Source organism: Sebastes fasciatus, chromosome 11 (assembly GCF_043250625.1).
Source record: "Sebastes fasciatus isolate fSebFas1 chromosome 11, fSebFas1.pri, whole genome shotgun sequence".
Classification (NCBI taxonomy): Eukaryota; Metazoa; Chordata; class Actinopteri; order Perciformes; family Sebastidae; genus Sebastes; species Sebastes fasciatus.
The window spans coordinates 16,348,350-16,376,097 of record NC_133805.1 but is presented as its reverse complement, the minus strand read 5'-3'; the positions used below and the strand labels follow the sequence as shown (position 1 = coordinate 16,376,097).

Sequence of the window (27,748 nt, the reverse complement as noted above, 5' to 3'; positions counted from 1 at the left end):
GAGGAGGATGATGGGAAAAGTGTCTTTGCTTCATTTCATTGTACTTGTATTTCTCTTGTTTTGTATCAGTAATGCAGATATACAGAAATTAACTCACTTATGTTTACAGTATAAAGCAAAAAGCATTTTGGTTGTTTTTCCAATCCCCCCCTCGGCACAACACAAAGCGCCTCGGTCAGTGCTTCATGCTAGTAGTCATCAGGCTCCACAACCAAGACTGACCCCCATATGAGAACTATGAGGACCTTAAGAACTTTAAACATGCACTATCTGCAACCACAATGACAATAAAGGCTCTGTTCTCTATTCTCTAACCATCTTGGACTCTAACCATTGGCGCACTTTACACTTACTTTACACTATACATCCTATATACCACTTTATAGACTGCACATATGTACATATTACATTTATTTATTGCACATACTACATGTATTTATTGATGGACTGTACACACTATGTTCACCCATTCACTCTGTATCTTTTATATCTCTATTATTGTTTTTATAATTATTGTATACCTTTACCTCTCCTGTGTTTCACTCTGTTTGCTGATGTTGCTGCTTTGACACCTGAATTTCCCTCCGGGGATTAATAAAAGTTATCTTATCTTATCTTATCTTCTTAATTTGCAGCGACTCAATGAAGCCAGGAGGATGATGGACAAGCTAAGGGCATGCATAGTGGCCAATTACTACGCCAATGCTGGAACAACAAAGCTCCCAGAGGTGAAATACCATATATTCATACTGAGCTGCTCTAAGGTAGTGGTATAGCATAGTTTTTAAAAAAAATGACTTGCTCCCACACACACTTTTCTCTGCTTTATTAGTCAATGTTTCGGTCAAGAAGGACTTTCTTAATGTCCTGATGAAGGTCCTTGTTGACCGAAACGTTGACTAATAAAGCAGAGAAAAGTGTGTGCGGGAGCAAGTCATTTTTTTGAAAAAGTACATATTGGAGGGGATCTACTCGCAGCACCACAAACAATTTTGAGAATGTGCATGTTTTCATCTCCTTGAAGTGGTATAGCACAGTAGCAGCAACCACCATTTCCTCTGTGTCCTAGCATGCTGCTAAGAGTGACCCTGCCGTGCTGAACCATCCAGCCATCCGTCGATTCCTGGAGTCCCCATCCCGGTCCTCTTCCCCTCTCAACCAGGGCTCTGAGACTCTTTCTCTGGCCCACTCCGAGTCCGAGTCCCTCTCACAACAAGGAGAAGGAGCTGAGAGAGATGGAGAGGTAGCATGGAGAGAGGACGGCAGCAGGCAGGAGCGCAGACCAGGGCGCAATACGGGCAAGGTGAGTTCAACTGACAAAGATGACAGGCTTGTTTGTTTGTTATTTGATGAATGCAAGTCAGCATTAATCTTGCATCTTTTTATCTTTCATCAAGCGTGTAATGTGCTCCATTATTTGTTGTAGGACACATTTGGCGTGCCATTGTCCTTAGGAGCAGAGCAGAGGGTGACCTACCACACAACTGGAAATGAAGCCTCTAGGCTCTATGCAAAAAAGACAATCGTAGTGGGGAACGTGTCCAGGTACGTAAGCAAAAGTTTTACTCACTCGGTCATCTTTCTGACTTGGTACGTTGTAGATCGGGGGCCGTATTCGCAAACATTATGAGAGTACTCTTAAGAGAGCTTCTAATTTACTCCTAAACATTTCTAGCATGTAGTACTAGCTTAGGAGAGATTTAGGAAACTTCTCAGAGCAACTCTGAGCGAGGAAGGGACAGAAACTCTTACCTGAGTGAGGAGGTGTGTACTCCGTTGCAAGGTATGACACGCTATTTTAAAAAGGTGCGATTGGTTGATGCACTCTGATGCAAAATGCACGCTTAGTGATGATGGGCATAGAAAGGACAGTGAAATAGGTCTAATCATAATAAACTTTATTTATATAGCACTTTTCAAAATAAGTTGGCAAAGTGCTTCACAGATATAAAAACAGAAAATACAGAGTGCAGTTACAAATGAAAAAGTTCAATGCATCCAAAAAAATAGAAACATAGATAAAAAAAAAATGAAAAAAATCTTAAGAATAAATCAATGAATAAAAGCATAAAACAAAAAATAATTAGTATTTCATTATATTTTTAGAAGTCGTAATATAAATGTATCCGTATAATTTAGTCTCTATTAAGACTGTGTAATTAATTATGCATACTTTTATGTAATGAACGTTTCTGTTGAAGTAATTGTAAGCCATACTTTAAAAGTAACCAACAAACTGTTTGAAATCACAAGCCTAATTGTGCAGTAGCCTATTCACATGCTGATAGTTGTTATATTTATTAGCTCACGTTTATTTGCTGCCATGCTGGTAATTTTAGTATTTAATCTCTTTTAATTAACTCGCTGTCATTCAGCATTTGGAGAATATTTCTTCTACCTCTTGGTTTTTCTGCCATTTTCTCCTCTGCTTAAGTAACTCTTGAGCTTTTTCAAAATTCTCCTCCCTACTCCTAACAGTTTTTCATTGTAGGAGCTCTCTTAAGGGCTAAGATGCTTTGTGAATGACCTTTATCATCACCAGGAATCTAGTTTTAACTGTAAGGGGAAATTCTTGGAAAACGTCATAATTCACTAGGTCACTAGGATCAACTATGTGTACTAGGAAGCTTTCTGAATATGACCCCAGGTCTTTAGAGGTTAGGAGCCTCTCCGGAAGTCATGAGACTGTTTACATGATGTCTATTTTTGTTCTTCTCGTGAACTGTTCAATAGGTTTCAGATCACAAATAGACATTCCTTTATTTTGATGCTTATTTTGATGGGAAGTCAGAATGTTTGAAAACCATAACATCAAAGTTTGTATTTTCATCAATCTCTCTGAAAACCTTAGACATGGTATATGGCAAATCTGTCAATATTAAAAACAATGACCTGTTGATAAGAATGAGGTGTTGTTAGTCATAGATACTAATATCACTTAAAGTACAGAGTAGCTAGATGTTGTCTTAGCTTTTTAGAAGGGATTGAAAAGTTTGACAATGTGTGAAACCTGTGAATGAATTATAAGTCACACATTGACTTCAGCTTTGGGCAGGTAGTTACCCTAGAGGTGTTGTTGTAAACAGTGTGTAGGATTTGGTGGCATCTAGTTGTGTGGTTTCAGATTGCAACCAACTGAATACCCCTCCGCTCTCTCCTCCCTTTCCAAGACTGTGGTGTCGAGTGCAAAACTGTGGTAACGCCGTTCGCCTCGTTCAGAGGCCATCCTTACCATAACAACACTACTTTAGGAGCAACAGAAGTCAGATGGCGGCTGGCCAATGTTTTAAATTGAGCTTTTGCCTGTGATCCATGCAGCCAGTCTACCCTTAAATCTTCTGTTCTTACCTCTTATCTTACTTCTTTTCACTATACTTTATCCCTTTGATTTACTGGTGCTAATTCTTTACTCCCTCTGGCTGTTTTTCCTCTTTGTCTGTCACCCTCAGGTACATTCCACCAGATACGCGGGAAGAAAATGACCAGTCTACCCATAAATGGATGGTGTACGTCAGGGGCTCCAGGAGGGAACCCAGCATCGACCACTTTGTAAAGAAAGTCTGGTTTTTCTTGCATCCCAGCTACAAACCCAATGACCTCGTGGAAGTCAGGTTTGTGCGTGTCTGTTTTTCTGCATATTTGAGAAGTGTGCGTGAGCGCTCCTCGGTTATGTACACATTTTCCGATATAGGCAGCGCTCCTCTCTTTGTTATACAAATTTGCACATGGGTGCTCTTTTATGTGGTTACCTCAGGCAATAATAGAAGTCAGAGAGATGGGGACAAACTTGATCCAATAAGATTTTCCCTCGTGTGTTGTGTTGCCCCTGGACACAATGTTTGCTTTTAAACTTTTATTATTATTCCAGGTAAGTGGTTTGCCCCACCTTTCTCCGCGCTCCACTTGCCAAACTGAAAGAAGTGAGGAACTCATTTTGGATGGATAATAGCACCTGGATGCGTAAGAGACTGTCTTCATCGTCAGCTGACGTTTTAATGAAACAACTTTCAGATCAGCCTCCAAGTGCTGATGTTCACCTTGTGTCACCCGGACTCAGCAGTAAACACACAATTGTGAAAATCCTTTAATAAAGAGTGCCCCCTTGTGGATATTTGATGATGAAGCCCATCCAGCCCAGTCCCCATCAATCATAGCTGAAAGGGGAAAACAATATTTGTGTCTGTGACCTTTAAGAAAGCCATTATGCAGATTGTATACGCACATCGTTAGGTGGGGTCTGTGACGTCATTTAGCACACAATGAGTCAGACTAAAAGTCAACATGACTAATAGTGGTCACACCTGCACTGTGTAGTCAAGTCACTCAGAAAAACATGTGTGTTTAAGTGTTTGCCTTAGCCCAAAGCACTGAGGTGTGTAGATTGATGTGGCACAGTTCATTTAGGAGTCTAAAAGGAGTGTTTGGCCTCAGGCTCTGTGGTTAAGTTTAGTTTTTATCCTCTAAAAGTGGCAAACGGATTCAAATTTTGCCCATGGCTTCTGAATAAATGATCTCTTTCATCAGTCAGCCTTAGCCTGAGCTGTAGCCTCCTGGCTGTTTCAGCTGACAAGGCACTCACGTAGCTGTAGCAGCAGCTCATAAGCTCCTTCTGACTGACTCAAGTCTTCGTTCCCAGTGAACCCCACACAGGCCCAGTGCTCTCTGCTGACTCTCGACACAGCCTGAATGTAGATTAAGGGATGAACAAAAGTAAGATAGAACAAAAGTGCATCACCCGTGGGATATTGTTGAATAGACACATACTATTCATGCACATACACATGCCCTTGTAAATGCAGGCAGTCAGATCAGTTTCTGTTGTAGGGATGAAACCCTCAAACTTCAAAGGTGGAGAAGATGAGAAACCTTTAAGTTATTGATTTAAAGAGATTATTAACTAAGTCTGAGTCAGAAACCAGGGTTGGAGCTTGGTATTTTTTTTTTAACAAAGTCATTGTGCTGCATCTTCTATGGATCATTTCCCTTCCAGATTTGTATTTTGATGACTTTACATAAGGCTTTTTGTGTTTGTTCCCAGTGAGTCGCCCTTTCATTTAACACGTCGCGGTTGGGGGGAGTTTCCTGTGAGGATCCAGATCCACTTCAAAGACCCTCGCAACAAACGTATTGACATCATCCACCAGCTAAAGGTCAGACCACATCATAGAACCACACCATAAGTCGGCTTGTTTTCCTCTTCAGACTGAGACACGGTATTTTTTCCACATGCAGTTTTAACGGTGTGTTTATGATGTCCTTTGTGTTTGTGATGACTTCAGTATGTCATCACAAACATACAGAAGTCATGGCTCATATTCTGAAACTGGTCCAGTATTGAGGGAGAGCGCTGTAGACGGCAGCTGCTCACAAGCTGCAATATGGTGCTGTTGGGGCAAGCTGGCACCGTCATTTACGTCCACTAAAAGTGTTTGTTGTTGCTGCCATGACAGGCTCTGATTGTTATTATAAGAGTCTGACATTATGGAACGCTCAAGGAGAAGTGTTGTTTTGAAATCTCGCAAGGTGACGTGTTGCCGGAAGACAGTGATTTAAGCCAGAGTATACGGATATTCAGATTTCATAACGAGACTTCCCCTTGAGCGGGACACAATGACAAACAGACCGGATCAAGAGAAAGGTAAAGAAAACGGTTTTATTTCTCTGTAGGATCCTTTCCATAATGTTGTCAGACACAATCTGAGCCTGTCAGTGGCAAAAATAAGCACTTTTAGCGAACGTAATGTTACATTGACGCTGCTACTTGCCCTCGCAGCCGGTTACAGTGTTCTCCCTCAATACTGGACCGATTTTAAAAAAAAAAAAAAAAAAAAAAAAAGGTTGTCTCCATTAGTTACTTAGACACAAAAACATGGGAAAGTAGGGTCCAGGGTGAAAAATACTGAAGTTACCCTTTAACGTACTCTTTGTATACTTGGACCTACTTAATTGGTGTGGACACATTACCATCAATTTTAAAAAATATAGGTTTCAGAATTTACAACTTAGTAGGATCGCATAAGATATGTATTGTGTGACAAAAGACTTTGGCATAGTTAGTAGATACATTGCTGTAGACATACTGTGTATTACAACTAGACCATGAAAACCTCATGAGAATTTTTAAGTAATTTGATTTAGTCATTATTATGAGCAAGCATCTATAATGTATTGGACTTTGCAACTATGAATAGTGATTTATAATTCACTAATCCAGTCCACTATCTCTACTTTATTACCTAAACTCAATAAAAGTCTTTATTATCTGTTCTTTTCCTACAGCTGGACAGAACATACACTGGGCTGCAGACACTTGGGGCAGAAACTGTAAGTTATAAATGTTCACTCTGTTTTTCTGCAGTGACTTTTCTCCCTTTAGAGCTTTACTCTGACAATGAGCTATATTTGTTCCAGGTGGTTGATGTTGAGCTCTATAGGAACTCTCTTGGGGAGGACTACATCCCTCAGCCCTCTTCCTCCAAGGTGACTCACAGAGCAGCCAGCCCCACGTTGGCCACCTCCCTGGCCCAAAGTTATGGACGCTCCAGTTCTCCGATCTCGCATGATTCCAGTGTAGACAAAGGTACACACACACACAGAAACATAAATCATGAAAAAGTATATTTACACTGTAGTAAATAAGCTCTTCCAGTCCTTGAGGGTGCCGGCGTCCTCGGCCGACTTTACTGTCTTACAGTGGGTGTAGCAGGCTGTTTTAGAGCTAGAGTGGACGGAAAGTTGAGATTCTTGTGGATCCAATGAGCCAATTTTATTCATGTGTGATGATGTTAGTCCCCATAGTAGCCATTTCATTGTAGTGACACCATTTTTCGAAACTTGACCTCACTGTATAAAATGACCTGTGGTGACCTCTAGGATAATCACAGCGTCATGAAACTTCTCAACCACAAGCTAGAGACCTAGGGCATTCAGAGGGTGTGTGGCTTTCCTGGGTATACTGACAATATGGGGGTTTCTGAGCAGTTTCCAGAACAGAAGTGCTTGCCATCCAGTGCCTGAAAAATTCAATTTTTGAGGGATTTTTGATGTTAACATTTTTTTAAATTTAGCACCAGATCTGTGTAACAAATGGTATCAACCCAAAAATTGCTGCAACAACTTATGAGACATAAGTGAACATGGGAATGACCATCATATACTTCTATCATAATGTTCTAAATCCTTATCCTTATGTTTTCACTAATGGGTCCCCATTTTGTTTGTATCCTTCATGCGCATGAAGAACCACATGCACACGCACAAGCATGTCGGTAATGTGAAGCATATTCCTGCTGCTGGTTTCATGCTGCTTTGTTTTTAACACATAAAGAAACATTGCGCCAATAAAGGCAGCTGCTGGCTAGTAAACATGGATGTAAACAAGGCAGGATTTGGAATATTTTAAAAATCGTCTCTGCAAATGTTTATTATGTTTATTAGGCCTCAAGGATACACACAATTCAATTTGATGAGAAACTGAATGTGAACGTAACTTTTGATTATTTACAAGAATGGCACGGCACCTGCCTGTTTGTGTATATTGGACTGTTGTAGACGCTCACTATACCCAGTAGGCCACCCTGCTTCCTCAGTTACAAGATACTAATATTCATTAAATGATAAGCCAGGTTCTCATTTACAAAAACAATCACTTATCATCATTAGGTAGGAGTTTTGTACTCTTATTCTGGATATATTATATTTTTACATCTGTAACTCTTCCAGATGAGGTTGAAAGGGAGAATAAAGGAAATGCACTCTCTCATTTCCTTCTAGGTTTCATCAAAGTGGAGATGGGGAGGTCCGCTGGTGGCCATAGCTCCGGCCTCACCGCTGGTGAACGCACGCCAACCCGACCCAAAGTCGGCGACAGGATCACTCTGGGTTCCCATGGCAACTCTGCCTTCCAGCCGATCACAGCAAGCTGTAAGATTGTCCCACAAGGACAGCCGCCCAGCCCTGCTGAGTCTCCCGGGAAATCGTTCCAACCAATCACCATGAGCTGTAAAATTGTTTCAGGTAAATGTCTCCACCCAGTGGCCATCTCAGTGTTTCTAAAGAATTTTTCATAGCTTTGCATGCCGCCTAACAGCCTACTTTCAAATTCTTTTTAGAAAACTCTTTCATTTCAGTTTTTATGCAGATAAAATATGAACACCACTAAGAAACAAACACTTAATTGTCTTGATATTAAGCTTTGTCAAGTTCCAATATTCACACAATTGTTCTGTCCCGTGTATTTTGCACACTTTGTTCCCTGGCATTGAGGCTCATTCTTCACTTGGTGTAATTATTTAAAATGCACCCATTGTTAAGAATATGCTGTGCTGCACAGGAGGGAACACGACTTCTCCTCCAGGCACACATTTGCTGTACTAAGCAAAATTTTTAGAAATGGTTTCTGCAGGAAAAAAAAAAATGTTCTACCTCATCTGACTTTAAATCAGCATTTTGGATAGTTCAGTCAGGACCACTTTAGTCAAAGAGAAACTTTATTTCCATTTGCAGTAATATACTGTATGTATTGGGCGTTATGGCTCTGTTCTGGGACCTCCCTGCCCTTCCGTGTGCATACATGGAAAGCCAAAGGCAGGGAGCGCAGCAGCCATGAGCAGAGCTTGACTTTGTGGTCTGCCTGAAATAACACTACGCTCTATTTTAATTTGTTAAATTCAATTAATGTCAACTTGACCAGCAGTGACACGAATGACAACATTAGAAGGCTGCTGGCTCAAAGGCCACCAAGAGGGACGGAATAGACATCATTTACATGTTCATAAATATTTGTTGATAACATCCCAATTATTCATCTAATACGCGGTGTGCTTTCTCCCCCGCAGGGTCTCCCATCTCCACCCCGAGCCACTCCCCGCTGCCTCGCACACCCATCACCTCCACCCCTGTCCACGGCAAGCAGAACTCTTCATCAGTCCTCAATAACCCATATATCATTGTTGACAAGCCCGGGCAGGTGATCGGCATGGCTTCCTCATCCGCCGCCTCCACAGGTACACATCTCCTTCTCGGTGTCAAAGTACCGCTTGAAATCGGAAGTGGACCTGCAGCGAAATCGAGAAGCGGTGTCTAAGCCGCCCACATAGAATATAAAAATGGCTGTGAGGAATGTACTCTATAGCAGAACAAATGATGAACAATACCCTCTAGACTCTCCTTTACTCTTTCTCTATTTCTCTCTCTTTATTTTGGTACTTTTTTCTTGCTCGTCCTCTTTCACCCTCCTTCTTATCCAGCTCTTTGTTCTACCTCTCTTCTTTTATTTTTTTCTATGTCCTGTTTCTCTCTTTTGTTCCCGTTTTGCACTCGATGTGTGACGTGTGGTGAGCCAGCAGGATGGTTTCTGGATGAGAGGTTACCATGGTGACTGAGCTGCTGTGTTTCATAGCCAGATTAGGATGAGACACCACGCTCACATCAAGTTCTGTATGTGTTTGTGTGTGTGTGTTTATTTCCCCGTGAACAAGGTGTGCAATTATATGCAATGATGAGTGCACTGTCAGATGAAGCAATTGTGCACTTTATGTATGCGTCACCCTATCATGGAGCAGAGTCATCTTACATCACCAAGGCTATTGCATTTACCTCCTCACATCAGCAGTGTCGGTTCATGTTCCACTTAAGAGTTCTTTCGCTTAGATTGCTCACTCTTTCTCGCCCACTCAGCCACTCCCACTCTTCCTCCACAAATGCACAGCTCAACCAGATCTGGCAGCAGGGCCGGAGTGCCAGTAAGTGATGTTTTATCAAACTGGATGATGTGGGCGTTGTGGCTGATTCACCAATCCTGGGATAAAACAAATTTTAATGCAGTAGGTACGGGACGAAACTTGGTTTGCTCGGCTTAAACACCCACGCTGAGTAACCCTGACAGGGAACTGTCACCTCGCAACGCAATGGCCTTGATGTCTGTGGACAGGATGGCAGGAACTGCAGTGAACCATCTCCTGCACAGTCATCTCCTCCATGACTTATTGTTTGTGTTTTTGTGTAAATCACTCCACAGGAAGCCCCTCAGCCAAACAGTCTCAAGGCGCTCGCTCTCCAGCCCCCAAAGTTCACACTGGCACCTTCCTCTCCTCAGGGATGAAGGTGAGTTGGTAGAATTTGAATGGTGTCACCCTTTAACATGAGCTAAAACATCTCTTGAGCTGTTCTTAGAGCAGCAACGATTAATTGATTAGTTGTCAACTATTAAATTAACCGCCAACTGTTTTGATAATCGATCGGTTTGAGTAATTTATTTATTTATTTTCTGGTTTCTTTACTCCTCTATGACAGTAAACTGAATATCTTTGAGTTGTGGACAAAACAAGACATTTGAGGACGTAATTTTCAGACATTTTATAGACCAAACAACTAATCGATTAATCAAGACAATACTCGACAGATTAATTGACAATGAAAATAATCTTTAGTTGCAGCCCTAATCTGTTCCCACCAATGTGAAGTGTCTGTCCCTGTAGTATCTGTATCTTTAACGAAGCGGGGTGGTATTAATAGTAGGCCAGGGTGCTATCTTCAGCAGATGTGAGTGCCTTGGCAAGCTATTTAAATGGGACATCACTCTAAAGATAGGAGGACGGGGTTTGGGGTGCTTTTGCAGAGAGAATTGCATGGTTCTGTTTCACTCAGTGTCAATACCCCGCTGTAAAAATCCTCCCACTCCCACATGCTCATCCTCCCGTCAGCATCCACAAAGAATGAAATACGATTTCACTTAAAAAGTCTGTTTTATCACAGTGGTGCTCTCATTGTCTCAGATTCAAGAGTTGTCTCTGTTGTAGGCTGCTGGCACCTGCTGTGGTACTAAAGGCCAGGGTAGATGGGGAATATAAAAACATCTCCTTGATGAATAATTTTAGGCAACAAATCTCTTCTCACGGCTCTGCATCCTGTAACCTGTTGGAAAAAAATAAGGGGGTCTTAATTTTAAAGTAAAGATGTATTCTCAGGCTTTGGACACATGCACTTTGACATTAAATTATCATAATTATTATCATATAGGCCCAAGACAATTCTTTTTCACCAAATTATGCTACCAATAATTCAGAGTGGCCTTCCTGTTACAATCGTTCTCTCTATGTGCACTCAATTTTGTGCAGGTTATTATCAAGCAGGAGCCAGGGGAAGTTTCGACACATCAGCAGCAGATGGTTTCCACAGTAACCAGCCAGCAGCAACCTGCTGCTACAGCAGCACACCAGTTTGTCGCAGTGAAGGGAGGTCACATGATCTCCATGTCGGCCCAGAAACAGGCAGGAGGGGCCACAGGGGCCACAACTAGCAAGGTCAGTCTAATACCCAACACAACCTCACACAGAAGCACATCAATCATTTACATGTTAATAGTGATGCACAAGTTACAGTCATTCAAAAACTTATATTTGGCCCTTCTCTCATTTCTAGATGTTGGGTATTCCTGTTAGTTCAACGCTTCAGTCTGCAGTCAAACAGGTGGCTATCAGCAGTGGACAGATTCTGGTCGCCAAGGGCAACCCCTCTGTCTCTAAGGTGATGGGTGGGAAGCAGGTTTTGGCTCAGGGAGTCGCTAAAGCCATCGTCAGCGGAGCCAGTGGCATCTCTGGTCAGCAGGCTGCTGCCAAGGCGGCTGGTGGTTCAAGTGGCAAGAGCGGAGGTCAGAGTTCACACACACACACACATACAAAAGCATGTGATGCACAGGACACTAAGGCATCACAAGTAATAGTACAATTTATATAATAATTTCGAATATGCACATTTTATAAAGTTGTATATTATGTCACTATTGTGTTAAAATCATTTTCTGACTCAAGGTATAGTATATCAGCTTGGTTTAGCCCAGGAAAATTGATTCTTATTGTTATATATTTGGAGTGCAATTTCAGAGGTGGATGAATAATCATTTTTTTCTTTCTGCGTATGTCCTCAGTGATGGCTACTCTCCAGCTGCCAGCCAACAACTTGGCCAATTTGGCAAATTTGCCTCCTGGCACCAAACTCTATCTGACCACCAACAGTAAGAACCCCTCTGGGAAGGGCAAGCTGCTTCTCATCCCGCAGGGAGCCATCCTCCGAGCCTCCAGTGCAAGTGAGACATGCTGCATCCTATATTAATCTTTTTAAATACAGACATTGGCACAATAACACAGTGTCGGTTAATACTTATTTAGCCATGCCTTCCTCCTTTCTTCATACTGACATACTTGACACACTTCTGTCAAGCTCTTTTGGGTTTTAAGACCAGGGAAATAGTTTCTTTGACTGTTTTAAGTCTCGTTGGACTTACCACCTTCCAACGTGACACTCTGTTAGGGCCTGTGTCCCTGTAGCGTCTTTTTCAGACAGAAAAGCGCAGCTGGGGAGCGCTTCATTCCAGCATTTCATCAAAAAAGCGGCGCTCCAAAAAATGTGTGTGACAACAATATCTTGACAGCATATCACCACTCTAACCACCGTTGTATGATAGACTAGATTATCTATTTGGGCTACTATGTATTTGTTTGACATTGTTTATTCACCATGCGCACCAACCGGAGAAAGAAGTAATTAAGTTAACACTACGTTAACAGAGGGTTGACTGTACAGCTAACAAGCTTACAACACAATGGTGATAAAAGCAACAACACTCATTAGCAACATTCAGTTTCCAGTCGATCTGCTCCCACAGATTGGCTTTTCGGTCTTTGTTATGATAATGTCTGTCTGACATATCATAAAGCTCTTGATAGACTGACACGGCCAAAACAAGCTTCTCTTCCAGTTTCTTGGTAACTATGGTGACGAGTCCCGCCGGATGATTGGTTTCCTGAAAAGGAGCAGCGGCGACGTCAGCAGCGCTTTTCTGAAAAGTTCAGAGATGTTCGACCAGAAGCGCTCGGAGCAGCCACGCAAAAAAGCAGCAAAACACATAACATGAGCCAGCAGATAACTCTTTGGGATTAAGTTGAGCTTCCTGGACACTTTAAGGGGCTCATGTAGTCATGCGGCTCAGACACACTGACACAATATTAAGCCCTCAAATATAATACAACCTCCACTTTTAAAAAAAAATTCCGGGAAGAAAAAAAAAAGAATTGTCTTGGGCCTATATGATAATAATTATGATAATTTAATGTCAAAGTGCATGTGTCCAAAGCCTGAGAATAGTTCAGCATCTTGCAATGCACAACACATTACTTCTAGCATGTAACAGCACATATTGTTCTCCTTGTGTGTCTCTTACATGGTCGTCTGAAATTGTCTGGGACTAACTGAAACTCATACATGAATCTGTAGGTGACTCAGTATCCGGGGTTAGTGTCCCAACCAGATGACTAACGTCCCGTCTTTCTCCTCCATGCCTCAAGTTTTAGACAGCTGTATCAAAAATGTTATTGCTCTCAGCTCATCATAAAGTTTGGAAAAAAGTAAGAAACCAACTTCTGAAGTGACTCTACAGTTTGAGGCATGCTGGGTGGCAGTTACAGATTTTGGTTGCTACACTACCTTCTGGACAGTGACTCAGGCGTAGTCATCTATTTCTTTCTGCTGTTTTTTTTAATGTGTACTGCGAGCTAGAATCCCTCACAGAGCACACTCCGTGTCAAATTGCAATGAGATTAAAGAGATTAAGCAGCATCCCGTATTTGATCTAAAATACAAATTTCACAGTAGTAAACCAACATTACTCTGTTTAGCTCTGTATACTCTGTAAAGTAAAATATGCTTTATATTTGAAATTCCACAAATGAATGAATAGAAGATGAGCTGTAATTTGGGATAAAGAATAACAGGATTGTTTATCAGATTTGAGACTGATGTGTATGTGTCTGTCTGTAATTTAGGTCAGCAGTCCCAGAGCGGCTCATCGGCAGGCGCTGGCAACTCTCAGACCTCCTCCTCCTCCTCTTCCTCTTCCAGCAGTCTGCCTTCCAACCTCTCCTACACCTCCTATATCCTTAAACAGACCCCACAGGTGGGTAGAAATGCATTTACACTATAATGCAAACCTCAGAGATGCGCATACTATTGTATAAAAAAATCTCTTTGATGCGTTTTGTGTTGTTGGTTATTCTCATTTTTATTTAGTATTTATTTGCTGGCATGTTTTGAGCAGAGTTTGAAGTACTTCATCAAAGTCTGTGGTCTGCCTTGCACATTTAATATTCATCACCACAGTTACAAAAAGAACAGATTTCAGATTTTACTCCCTTATGGCATGACAAGACTTGCACAGTCTGCAAATGTGTTTTTTTTTCCTTGGTGAATCTCAGATTTTTGTATTCTAGGAGAGAGGTTGAGCCCAGCGTGTTCTAAATTAGACACATTCATTATAGCAACATTGATCCTGCAGTCAGCTTTAGAACAGTGCCGTCTGTGCATTTAGCCGACAGCACATAATGAAGTTGTCCGCAGAGGTTTCCACCTACGTTTAAAGTAAGAAATCTGGGCTGTGTTTCCTAATAATCATCAATCTTCAAGAGTGTTTCCTACAAATATTCTTAAATATATTATTATTATTATATATATAAGTGTATATCTCCTTAAACAGCTAAAGAGATAATCTCTCTCTCTCTCTCTCTCTCTCTCTCTCTCTCTCTCTCTCTCTCTCTCTCTCTCTCTCTCTCTCTCTCTCTCTCTCTCTCTCTCTCTCTCTCTCTCTCTCTCTCTCTCTCTCTCCAGTTAAAAGCTAAAAGGATGATGCATTGATTTCAAAGAAGGCTAATTACATTTTTCTGTAAGCTATTAGGATATATAAAAGAGGAAGCAGCTGATGTAATGGATGCTTTTTACATGTTTAGAATCGTCATACCTTCACATTATCAAAATGTACCTTAATGTTCTGCACAGCATAATAAGGATTACATGTTAACCTTAGCTTTAAGATTGGTTTAAGGGCACTGAACCCTGTTTTCTCCCTATTTGTTCAGCGACTTTGAATACAATCAAAGTGATATGTTGTTGTATTTCTACCCTATCCCTAAACCTGCTTATCCACAGGGCACGTTTCTGGTTGGCCAGCCAGCACAGGGTTCAGGGAAGCAGGGAGGTTCAAGTTCGGCAGGTCATGCATCATCATCATCTCCAGCAACCGTTACCCAGCAGGCCATCCGGGTGACAGCTGGACAGAAGGCGGCTATCCTGGCTCAGGTCAGTTTGGGTAACAAGACTGAAGGCAACTGGTCCTCCACAATGTCTCATACTAATGTAATTACTACTGGCTTGTCTTTGGTGTATACATCACTAAGGGCAAGGTCACACAGTTTGTGTCTTCGCATTGCGTGGACTTAGGTGAACTTTGACTGGCGAAGTCGAAACCTCAACCAGTAGCAAAGAGGTGTGTGTGGATGAGGTGTGTCTTGTCTGTCAACAAGACGACAAGCAAACAACTTCTAAAATTCTTGTTTTCTGAATGGAGTTTGGATCGATCAGGTCTATGCTATGCTAAAATTGTATTTGCAGAAATACGGCAGCAACGTTATTGTTTATACTGATACAATTTATACACAGATTTTCGTCCAGTCTACAAATATGAGGTACTATCGTAGAGCCCTGGGTGCCTACAGACTGCTACAATAATTTTTTCCTCCATTTCTGATTTAAAAACATCAAGATTTCAGTGTCGACAGGAGAATCTCAACGCCGATAGGCCTTTACGACACAGCGTCACGTGAATTTCTCTTCAAAAATTTCAGTGATGCAAAATGTGCGTATTTGTCTCCAATCGCGTCTTTGCGTTGACTTTGTATATAATTGCGCTGTGCTAAAGGTTCGCGTCGCATTTGGTGTGAACGCACCATCACCATCCCAGGACAATGACTAGTACAGTTTTGAGAGACACTCGAAGACCTCCTTTGGTGTTTGCAGGCACTTTTGCTCCTACTGAGAATTCCTGGTTGTCCTGCTTACTCTCCCCACTGAGATATAGATTTGTTTTCTTTCCCACTGCTTAACACCACTAATAATCTAATAATAATAGTAATCTGTGTTTGCTGCCCTCTTAACTTTTTGACAGTATGTGACCTTCACACATACTAGACCTGTGCTTCCAGTTTGACACTACAGTCTTATCTAATCTCAGAGTTTACAGGCTAAACTGATTGTGGAAAGGCGTACCTACTGTATGTTGCTTAGTGTGGTATCCATGAACATTAAAAGAGGGCTGTGAATAAGCATCACTGTGGACATCATGCGATCTGTGCATTGACTGGCAGACATGTCAGATTTACCAGCCATTGACCAAACACATTTCCCACCCTGGACTTAGCTGTCACACTGTTTTGATGCGTTCTGTGAGTGTTTCCTGATTGTCAGACTAAAACTAAATGAACTATGCTTTTAGCAGAGATCAGAGCAATAATTATGGCTAATTCCCCTCATTCTTATAATGCTGTTCTTTCTTCCCTTTGTCAGTACATTTGATGAGTTCTCTGATCTCAATTTTCCCTCAAGAAAAAAGCCAATTTCTTGCGCTTATTTTTAGCAAGGAGCATTATGATTTGAGTCAAATTGAAATGATGTAATTACTGTTTGTTGTGAAGGTAGTCTATGGCCTTTCAGAGGATTGTCTTAAAACTCTTTCACAAACCCTGTGTATGACATACTGTAGTATATTGACCTGCAGCTAATATTTGACAATTTGACTGTTTGACTTTACATAACAACGTAACCAGCTTATCAAAGTCTGGAGAGAAAATTCACTTTTAATTTTGTCTTGATTTACTGTGACAGACTGTGCTAATTAATTTTCTGCCACTTCACTTGCTTCCTTTCCAGTTTAAGTCTGTTTAGACCGTTGTTGTGGATTGTAAGTGAATGGTTGCTCTCAGTTTCAGATCCTAAATTGAACATTGTGATTTCTTTGATTGACAGGTGGTGGGCGGCTCCCAGGGTGCACAGGTGAAGTTGTCTGACGGTTCTGTTAAGACGGTCACAGCGGCGGCAGCAGGCCACTTGTCGAAGCCGGGGACGACCACATTGAGGATGACAGGCGGAGTCATCACCGCTGCTAGTTCCACCCCCGGCTCTGTCAGCGCTGCAGCAGCAGCCAGTCAACAACAGGCTAGTTTCACGCTCCTCATATTCTTCTGTTTTATTCAGCCTGACAGCTGTTTCATTTTTAAAAGCCTTTTCAAACCAGACAGTCTTTAATGCTTGCAAACTGGTTATTTTGTTTTCAAATGCCCCCAGATTTCCTAACTAGTTTCATTTCCACCAAGTTTGATATAAAGTATTTAATTTTCCAATTACAAAAATAATTGATTTGAATGTTTTTTTGTGATTTGAGGATTATTTTCATGGTGAAGTTGGATGCTTTTGCAGAAGGAATAATCCCAGATGATACATTTTCGTTGTCTTTATACTTTTGTTCAAGTGGGATAAATGTTCTAAATGTTTACCACTGCAGTATGAATACATAGAAAACAGGAGTGACCCAGTGAGTGCAGTAGCAAGGACAGTGTTGTATGTGTCAGAAAGAGCAGAGTTTAGATGGTGTGTTTAGAAGCCCTAGCAGCAGTCCATCAGCAGTGGTCTGTGTTTGGGTGATTACAGCTTCAGAGTCAGTGGCCAGGCCTCATTAACTTGAGAAATGGAAATGCAAAAAAAGACTTCCTAGAGGCTCCAACAAGCAAAAACAAATATTCCTACATTATGTAACAAAGAATAACACTCACTGCTCGGAAGATGTCGACGCAAACACAAAACTGCTTTTCCTGTCTTGGACAAACTGCCCATTTAGGACTGTTAATTGAATCATGAGGACTCTCTGTGAGAGAAATTGACTCTTTTGTCTTTGAGAATTCCATAAAACCAATGACCTGATCGGCAACATCTCACTCCGGGAGTTGCACGGCACTGGAAAACAAATGTGACCAGAGCAAAGAAAAGACAGTTAACAGACACAGTGAATTTAATTTCCCTGCACTCCCTCTCTCTCTTCTAAACACCAAAAAAACCGAAGCATTCGAATACTGATTTGGAGGTTGAATACCATGGCAACGGTCGAAGCTTCAAAGCATTCGGGTCAGCCCTAATATCAAATGTTTATTTTATCATAATAAATCATTGTAATTTGCATATGTTGCTGCTTGGAAACATGTTATACACGCTGTAGTAGCACAGATTGTCATCACAACAATATGTAAGGGATAATGTACAGCGAGCCGGTCATTGTTGCGAAATAAACCTTGACAGGGTGATGCAGAACCCGGACGCAAAGCGAAGCCCATTTTACATCGCCCTGTAGGGGATTATTCACAACAATGACCCGCTTGCTGTAAATTCTCCTGATTATTACACAGCTCCTTACTTAAGAAATCAATAATTTGACACAAAACTGGTCATCAGAACTGCATCCATAGCAATGGTCTGCTATAAAGAAATAACAGACCATAGAACGCCGTGATTGACCAATCAGAATCGAGTATTCAACAAAGCCGTGTCATGACAATAAGTTACAAATCTGTCCAGACTCCATGAGCATCTTTTCAATCTTTTTCTATCCATTGATGGAGTGCAAAATGACCGTTGTGAAACCGCTGTGTTTCTGTGTTTTCTGCACAGGCTGCCGACGGCGGGAAGTCTGCCTCTCAGCACCACTCGCTCCTGGTGGCAGCCAACCAAGCGGCAGTAATCAGTGCAGCTAAGAGTGCCAGTGCTGCTGCTGGAGGCAGCCTGTCGAAGACGGCGGTGGCCACCTTGGTCAAGGGCGCTGGCAACTCTGCCACAATGACAAAGAGTGCTACGGGTTCAACTGGAGCTGTGGTAACCGTAGCCAAAGGCGTTACCAACATGCCCGTCGTCAGCATGTCCAAGGGTGCGGGGGTGGGGACTGTGGTGGGTGTGCCCAAAAGTAGCGGCACGTCATTGGTCACAGCAGCCTCATTAGTCAGCGGAGTGGCAGCAGGGGGAGGGAAGACGGGTGCTACTCTCTCAGGTATGCAGCGCTGTATTAATCACCTGGTTTGAATGTGTGTAAGATATGTGAACACAAATAGTACAGTCATCTGTTTTGTGTTTGGTCCAGGTATGCTGAAAATCCACTCTGGAGGTTCCAGCTCCCAGCAGACAGTCTTAACCATCCCTGCCAACCAGCTCAAGCAGCTGGGGGTTGGCTCTGGGTCTGGAGCGGTGCAGACCATACTCATGCCTGTTGGGAAAGGTCAGTACGCCTGAGACAGCTTGTTGAAACATTTGTTTAGCCAGCACAACAGTCTGCCTCATCACTAGTAGAGAGAGTCTTGCATAAGAGTGCATTCCAGAAACTGTACTCTGTAAATCACTTCTTAAAGTACATAAAAGGCAGTAGCAGTAGCATTTGAATAAAACATGATGCAACATTGACATTGATTGCTTCGTTGGTGTGCCACATCTTTTGCAAGTTTTCTGAAGAGCAAATGTTGAAATAAAGCATTTTGTTCTCTCAAATGATTTTAAGAGTGCAAGACTTTAGTAGTTAAAAGCAGCTTTATTCATTTGTCTTTCTAAACTGAGTTCATCTTGCCAGTACGTATGACTACATGGTGTGATTTATTTGAGACAGACGCTCAAACATCAACTGTAGATTCTCCTCCCTCTGCAGTAAACCATCTTCCTCTCCCTCTCATTTTTCATCTAACTGTTAAGCGTATTTACCTGATGGGCCATTGATCCATCCTGTGTGTGCGTGTGTTCTTCTGTGTATAGTAGTATCTAAAGGCCCAGTCTCCAGTACTCTCTCCTCCTCTTCCACCACCCCTGGAGCAGCTGGAGCTAGAGCCTCCCCAAGTCCTGCCAGACAGGCGTCCCCCTCCCTTGCCCTGCCTCTGGCACAAGGTGAGAGGGGTCCATCACCTCACACCTCACACTCTCCTCTGTTCCCTCATTCTTTCTGTCTTTTAATCCCAACCTCCATTTTCTTCCATTTTGTCATAATGTTTGATAGTAGTGGCAATACAACACGGTTTTGGTACTACAAAAAACTTAAAGGTGCTAAATTCCAAATTCAGAGCATATCTATGATTGAGGGATTGCCTCCAAACGGCTCTCAACATGGCAACGGCTGAGCCGGTGGCTAGCGGTGGCAAAAGTGCTGACAGAGCTAACAGTAGCTCAAGAAATCGGTGTCTTCATTTGCTTATTGAAAAAGTACTACAGTTGTTTCCTGCTATATTAATGCTCTGAATTTCAAATCTAGCACATTTAAGTTTAGCTTAAACAAAATATGTTGCTCTTCTCAAATGCATCAGTGTTTAATAGAAACAACAAAGACTAACTTCGACCTCAAATTAATAGTGTGGAATTATTGAAATGAAACTTTCTCTCATACTTGTGCTTTTTCTGTTGTCGCTCTGTGCCGCCACAGTGAAGACAGAGCCAGGTGCCAGCACAGCTGTCACAGCTGGTCCATCTCCCCCGGTGACTGCTCCTGTCCCCGTTACCTCTGCAGCTACCACAGTCAAGCAGGAGCAAGGGGCGGATAACTCTGCACACGACCTCATCAAGTAAGTTCTAGAACAAGTCACGATGCTGCTTTGACTTACAGCACATTAACTGCATCTTAAAAGGATAGATGATTTATTGTCTTTTAAAGATGCAAGTGAAGAAACAGGTTTTTCTCTGCAGCCGCACTGACACTGAGTCATCAGAGTGCAACTGTGTTTTTATATATATATTTATTTCACCACCGAAGTGTTGACGTCTCCATATTTAACTTGCTGAACTCGGTGAAGAATAGAGTAGCTTCACTTATTAAAGCTATCAAATAGCTACCAGCTTCGTAATGGAAGGTTTTAACAACACTTCCTCTTCCCGGCAGCTATTACAGTGAACATTTTCTGGTAGTACACCTGACATTTGTGTTTCCCTTCTCAGCACTGAGCACATAGAGACCATGATGCAGCTGCTCACAGCGGTGATGAAGAAGTTCCCTCTTATTGTGCCAGAGAAGAGTAAGTGAGCTTGCCTTTGCATATGGTATATGCTTAAAAAATCAAACTAACACACTGGGTTTTGTCAAGCTGTTTAATTCTTTGTTTGTTTGTTTGTGTGTTTAGCTGAAGACTCCCATCCGTTCTGTGCCTCTTCAACAGAACAGTATTATTCCTGGAATATTGGCAAGCGCAGAGCATCAGAGGTGACTTTTTATTGATTATAAAGCCTCAGTGGAGATGTACATTAGTTATTAAGTTTGGCAAAAATGGAAATGGTAAAAATATCTTACCATATTTCATAAAATCATGCAAATTACAGCTGCAAAGATTAGTCAACAGAAGAATAATCATCGTAATGTTTATTTATTTATTTTTATCTCACTATTTTCTGGTATTTTATTAACTGAATTTTATAGACTCATTAATATCTCAGAGCGACAGCAACCCCTCGTTTACTAGCAGTTGCTTTTTAGTTTCCAGGGTGAGGGCATCTATAATGTCAGTGATAATTTGCATTGTTTGCAGTTTTGCTGTGTGTGTAATCTGTCTTGGTGACTCAGCGAGCTTTCTGCTGGCCTCATGTCTCCCTATCTATCTGGTCAGATGTGTATCTCCGCCTGGTTGTCTCCTCATCTCTTCGTAACGGGTTCATCAATAGCTCATACAGACCAGCCCATGTCGTAGCTGTCTGTTCTCTTTCTCTACGACTATATAAGGCTCTCAGACGTGGATATTTATATCTACAGGTCACTCATTTACTTAGGGGGACGGGGGACTCGAGGCACATCATTAGACGAGGACAAGGGAGGACAGGCTGCAAGGTAGCCGATACTGGACTGGACTGGAGAGATTGTGTGCGTTGAAATGTAGTCTTAGCAGTCACAAAATGTTAAAGAGGACCTATTATCTTTTTGTGGTTTTCCCCTTTCTTTTAGTGTGTTATAGTTTTTTGTGCATTTAAAAGGTCTACAAAGTTACAAAGCCCAAATTCCACGCCAAAGGGAGTTATTCTCCCCCACAGAAACACTGCTCCTGAAATGCCTGAAACGCCTTGATTGAAGTCTTGACTTTTCGTCCGTAACGTGGTGATGTCACCAAGTAATACATTTGCATAATACCTGCCTAGCGGCTAGTTTGGCGCGGCTAGTTTGGCACGCCCTCAAACAAAGCTAGTTAGAGTGGAGCTGGAGCGGAGTCTGAAGAGTTTGGTTCGATTGACCAATCAGAGCAGACTGGGCTTTTCGGGGGGGGGGGTTCAGACAGAGGGTAAAGAAGAGGTGCTTTGGTGCATGTAAACTAAAATAAAATAAGCATAATAGGTCATCTTTAATCTATGTGAAGCTATGGATTTTAGGGGTTTAAGGCCTAATGTACATTTTTACATAATAGATATCGGTATTTCTCTGTGTAGCATCAGCGAGCGGTGGCAGTAAAGCGGGTTATCCAGGATGTGTTGGACCGCTCGCCCCGCCTGCAGGCCCTCACCCCCCCAAAGACCAGAGAGGTGGTGCAGTGGTGCCGGCAGAGGGGCTACACGCCGCCTGACCTCGAGCCCCAACGCAAGAGTGACGACGAGTCCATCGAGGACATCCTCACGCAGATAGACAACGAGCCCGGTGAGTTTGTGTGTGTGTGTGTGTTGTTTTGGTACATAGCTTTCTACACAGGGATTATCTACTTCGCCTCCTTTTTTGCGATTTCACAGTCGACTCGGCTCAAAGTGGATCAATATTCTCCCTTCAGCGTTGCATGTGTGGGTGTTGTGCTTCTGCGGTTACCAGTTGGTCCAGTAATGTGTTTTGCAGTCCAGTAGTGTGTGAGGGCGGCCAGTGTGCAGCCTCTGTGTTTTTGTTCAGCCGTGTTGTTTTATTCACAGAGAGTTCTCATTAATTCTGTCTTTTGTCTGTAAAGGGTGAGAGACGAGACTGCTTAGCTCAGTGAGTCACACACTTGCCTGAGCCAGACAACAGGATTATCTGTGTTTGTGTTGTCGTCGTCCCTCCTCCTTGCACAAATAATCTTATTTTTTAATAGTCACATTGTTGAACCGGAAAAATGAGCCAGTATTCAACAAAACATTTTTCCTTTAAACACCCACAGCCACACAACACGCCGCTGAGTGAGTTACTGGCTGTATTTGAAACCGCCTACTACATACTACTGACGAATAGAGTACAGTACATACTGCATTCCTCAGTAGTATGCAGTATAAAACAGTTAAAGCGATTTATTTTGCAGTATGCTAGGCCAGGCTTTAGCCTTTTAAAGGAGCTCTTAAAGCACAGGACAAAAAACAAACTTGTACCACTATTGCAATATTATCGAAAAATACAACTTTGATTGTGTGTTTGTTGACTTTCTAAGATACTGCATGATTCAGCTCCCCTACCCCTTAAACAATTTATTCTAACAGCTCATGGTGAAGTAAAACAAACAGGATCATCAACAAGGGGAGACGTAAATATAAAACACTGCTCGATAAAGTTTACTCAAACTGCTTTTTCAGTCGGAGCAAAAAAAGCAGTGGACTCATATCCCTACAAATATTAGAGTAATGTTAAAAAGGGCCATGTTGTCTCCGCAAGTATCTCTCTGCCCCGTCGGAGCCAGCTCTTTCCCTCGCCTCTTCCCTCGCCACTCTGCTGCTCTGTAGCCGGTCTGTGAACGTGACTGGCCGGCTCTACAGCGAGCTACGCCCGCAAGTGATTGTGGAGCTTTTCAACAAAAAAAAAGCAGATACACACAGGCTCCCGTTAAGTTTATAATGGACATTAGTGTTGTGATATTTAAACAGGAAAATAAAAGCTCTAGAGAGAGCTCCAGCCAGCTCATTGCGAGGTCTGTGAGCGTGACTGCACGGCTGGCGAGGTAGCGACCCCGACAGGGGCTAGCTAGCTGTCACGGCAGATTGTGGAGTTTCTAAACTCCGAAAACGGACATTGGAGCAAATGTTCGATTCGCCATCTAATATTATAAAACTGTAAACATTCAAAATCTACACAGTTAATTTCTGGCCTCAAAAATTGAGAATCGAATTTAGTGATGAAATAGCTACGAAAAATGTAAAAAAAAACGTGCAGTTTTTGGCTGCTGTTGTTTGTTGTGATCATAGCCTGTACCGTTCCAGCACTTTGCATTGTGGGATACAGTAGGCGAGGTAGACTGGTTTGTTGGGGATTTTTTCCAAATCAGTACGACATCCGGGTATTTTTGGCGTACTGGAGATTTTGCTTTTGTTTGCATACTGCATACTACATGCTACATTTTGGCCATATCAGTACTAGTATAGTATGCGGATACAGCCACTGATTCAGTTGCTGCTGCTGCTTGTGATCTAGTGTGTTAAATGTACATGTGAATCGGTCCGCAGAGTGCCCGACGACCCTGAGTAGCTGCGAGGAACTGGTGCTGCGGCTGGAGCAGATGCAAGCTCTGCTGAAGACTGAACCAGAGGAGGCAGACGACAAAGTAGTCGACATCGTCACTGTGACCCCTCCCTGCCAGAAACTGAAGGTCAAAGAAGAAGAGCAAGAGGCTGACGCGGAGCCCAAGTTCTTCCTGGGCCCCTGCGTGTCCGCCCAGTTTGTCGGTGAAACAGCACAGCAGGTCAGGAACCTCTGGGGTTTTGGAAGTGAAAATGCAGGGGAGAGTTGATGAATTCAACCAATAACATCCTGTTATTGTGTTGCTCCTAGCAACTGCATTTTTAACTAGAAGTTGCTGCACCAGTTTCCCCATTTTTAATATAATGACTCCTCGTTCTCTCTCTCAGATCGGGGTAACCTTCCAGCCGGTCGAGGTGGAGAAGAATGTGTTCTCTCCAGTAGTCGAAACCATGATATTGAAGGTCGGTCACTATACCAAAAAAAAAAAGTTGGCTGTTTACAGTAGCTCATTACCTCGACATACCCTTGACTAGAATGATGAATATACACTACGTATGAGATGTACACCTACACAGTATTGCGTGATTCACCTTGTGCTGTATGAGATAGTGGGCTTCTTTGTGACTAATGATGTGTGTGTGTGCTCCAGGCTACTGAACAGTTTGCCAGTGACATCCTGAGAGAAGCTCTGGCTGGGGCCTACGCCAAATCCCCTCAGAACAGGTCAGCCTCTTTTTTTTTTATCTCTCTCTCTCTCTCTCTCTCTCTCTCTCTCTCTCTCTAACATGCAACCTGCTTAATGCTCCATTTTTCACTTCATTCATTATATCTAGAGCTTGTCCAAACCACCAGCTTGCTACTCAGATTATTCTTACAGTAACTTGTCCACAGCAAGAAACATCTATAAATTGTATTGCATGAATAGAAATTCTATAATAATTGTGCAATATATATATATGTATATATATATATATATATTTATTATTATTATTATTATTATTATTATATGATTATATATAATCCGGTGGCTGCATATGTCCCAGTGAGATCACTTACTAAAGAAATCTGAAATAAAAGGAATTACTTTGACTTTCAGATCAGTTATGATTTCTGTTATTAACCATAGTAAAAAAAAAAGGATTGCTCAAAGTTTAATTAATTTACAAGCATTTTAACACAGCAGAGTGTGCTCTTTAATAAGTCTGCAAAAACCCATGGATGTATTAAGAGAACTGGATACAGCTTTGGAGGCGGGGCCCCGTTCATTCCTATGAAAGTTGCTCAGTGGTGCATGAAGCCGATATGGCTCGACTTCCGACTGGAAAAGTACCCGGATCTTCTGGCTATCTTCTGCATCCATTGGGCCCATAGAGCAGGCGCAGTAGCGTTTCCTTTAACTCCGCCTCCCAGCTATCATTCCAGCCGCAGTTTGGGTCTCATTCGCATGACCGGAGGAAGGGAAATAACTCTGGATGTTGCTATTAGTGCACTTTACAACTTTTAGGCCCTAATGATTTAAATAAGGGCTATTCAAGTGTTTCCACCGTTTGGCCACTATGAAAATTTGCTTCAAAGCCCGACACTCTTCCTGTTGGCTCGGCAAATACTGGTAACATCTGACATCTTTATGAACAGCTTACCTCACCAGCAGAAACCAAGGAGTTGCACGTTTTTGTTTTGTTTTATCTTTTTGTCATTATATGCTGTGGTTTAAACATCAGTACATTTGACTGTCTTTGTCTGCAGAGTGCTTTATGCCGTTTCCATGATGTAAGACAGCGGGGGCTTGAACTGATATTATCAGAGACCTCAAAATGCATTGATTCAGAGCTGAATATTCAACAAAGTAGTTAAACAAATAGTAATTTAGAAGCCAACCAGAGATGTCCCGGGCAGACTGAAACATATTTCTTGTGTTGAGCCATGCTAACTTTGTAACATTGGGTTCCGCAGGGCTCCGAGAGAGATCACAGCCATGAACATCCACCAGGCGGTCAGTAGCATCCCCACCTGTGACTTCCTCACCAACACACACATGGGTTACCTGTCTAAGGACAATTGAGGCATAACAAGAATGACATTGACTGGTGGCCGACAACACACCGAGATGCGAGGACTGTTGGAGCTCCTGGTTACGACAGAGACTCCGTGAACTGACTGGATGTAGTCCTGTTGCCTCAGGTTGCGCAGTAATAATTAACGTACTGTATTATCATTAACTTAAACATAGAAGGGCTCAGCTTGCTTCTCACAGCAGCGGAATAACAACAGTTTCTAATACTCTGGGTATATTGTAACATTTTAGTCCTAATGTATGGAGAAGCAGCTTTGTGGGACTGGTGTTATTTGATTTTTGAGAGGCTGTTGTGCTCTCGCTTACCTCATAACAAGATTATTTTAATGATGAAGTGTTTCCTGCTAGACAGCCAGATAGTCATCAGGGAAATGAAGCCTGAATGACTTACAGGGCTAAAAAAAAAATCAGACAGCTGTCCCCCGCCTTCGTTCTTCACCCTGCTGTCACAGATTCAGTTTACCAGCAGAGGTGAAGCACAGATTTACAGCAAGTGGGAAACACTAATGAACATCTTGAGTGTTAGTGTTCTCTATCAATCATGTTGATAGTAATATCTGGTGGGTACTTTGGGCAAAGCAAACCGAGAGATTCTTCCAAAAGTGCCATTGCCATGGCAACCAATGATCCGTCACTGCGAACATCTTTTGATGTATTTTAGTGTTACCTGTGGCAGAGGTAATTATGGTTCTGACAATACCGCTGTTTTTTAAAGCTGATGATTCATCTTTCTTATTTTTTAAGTTGCAGATAGATTATGAAGGGGTTATGGAAGCATCCCATGTTTTACTCTTAACAAGACACTGCTAATAGTCTAATGAACAAATCATTACGATTTCAAGACGCCACTCTCAATATTTATCTTCTCTCCTTCGTGAAACAGGTTTGATAGCCAGTTGAAAGTGCTTTTAAGTGTTCTGGTTAACAACCATAATGTATCAATCATGTGATGTACACAGTGTATATGACCAATATGAAATAGATGGTTTCAAATCCTGTTTTATTTTTTTATCTAACTGCGAACAGTAATGCCCTAACAATAGTGAGTCTGTGTGTGTGTATGAATATGCGTGGATACTAGTGGATGTAGTCGTCACAAAAGTAAATGAATTTGATGGTAAGTGAGTGCTCGTGTGTGTTTTGTCGGCTGATGTAATGTTGGTAATTCTGTTTCATGTGGAGCTTTGCATTATGTTAATGTGTGGATGATTGGACGAGTGGAAGTGTTTTTTGGCCCGAGTGGTTGTGATGCCTGTTCAACCAAATTAGTGTAGAAGGTTACCCAAACATTGTATTTTCATGTTTCAGTGCAAACCAAAAATATAATCAATATTCTTGTAATAAACAAAGAAAAACTCGTTGAATTATTTCTTGCAAACCCAAGTTGTGTTGAACATGTT

At 42.0% G+C, this 27,748-nt stretch overlaps 1 protein-coding gene across 1 annotated transcript in view; it reads left to right on the top strand.

Moving 5' to 3' along the window:
• yeats2 (YEATS domain containing 2) overlaps positions 1 to 27,706 on the top strand; it is a 28,556-nt gene extending 850 nt beyond the window's left edge. The window contains exons 4-30 of the mRNA XM_074651118.1: positions 636 to 728; positions 1,070 to 1,303; positions 1,427 to 1,545; positions 3,450 to 3,611; positions 5,039 to 5,150; positions 6,280 to 6,324; positions 6,412 to 6,580; positions 7,774 to 8,016; positions 8,838 to 9,005; positions 10,019 to 10,104; positions 11,118 to 11,303; positions 11,422 to 11,650; positions 11,927 to 12,085; positions 13,821 to 13,951; positions 14,977 to 15,126; positions 16,849 to 17,037; positions 18,541 to 18,913; positions 19,004 to 19,138; positions 19,663 to 19,791; positions 20,321 to 20,459; positions 20,830 to 20,906; positions 21,012 to 21,091; positions 22,300 to 22,504; positions 24,259 to 24,494; positions 24,661 to 24,735; positions 24,924 to 24,997; positions 26,228 to 27,706. Of these exons, the coding sequence (XP_074507219.1) occupies positions 636 to 728; positions 1,070 to 1,303; positions 1,427 to 1,545; positions 3,450 to 3,611; positions 5,039 to 5,150; positions 6,280 to 6,324; positions 6,412 to 6,580; positions 7,774 to 8,016; positions 8,838 to 9,005; positions 10,019 to 10,104; positions 11,118 to 11,303; positions 11,422 to 11,650; positions 11,927 to 12,085; positions 13,821 to 13,951; positions 14,977 to 15,126; positions 16,849 to 17,037; positions 18,541 to 18,913; positions 19,004 to 19,138; positions 19,663 to 19,791; positions 20,321 to 20,459; positions 20,830 to 20,906; positions 21,012 to 21,091; positions 22,300 to 22,504; positions 24,259 to 24,494; positions 24,661 to 24,735; positions 24,924 to 24,997; positions 26,228 to 26,336 (4,107 nt within the window). The 3' untranslated portion in view covers positions 26,337 to 27,706. The remainder of the gene's footprint in view (positions 1 to 635; positions 729 to 1,069; positions 1,304 to 1,426; positions 1,546 to 3,449; positions 3,612 to 5,038; positions 5,151 to 6,279; positions 6,325 to 6,411; positions 6,581 to 7,773; positions 8,017 to 8,837; positions 9,006 to 10,018; positions 10,105 to 11,117; positions 11,304 to 11,421; positions 11,651 to 11,926; positions 12,086 to 13,820; positions 13,952 to 14,976; positions 15,127 to 16,848; positions 17,038 to 18,540; positions 18,914 to 19,003; positions 19,139 to 19,662; positions 19,792 to 20,320; positions 20,460 to 20,829; positions 20,907 to 21,011; positions 21,092 to 22,299; positions 22,505 to 24,258; positions 24,495 to 24,660; positions 24,736 to 24,923; positions 24,998 to 26,227) is intronic.
• Positions 27,707 to 27,748: the final 42 nt, after the last annotated feature.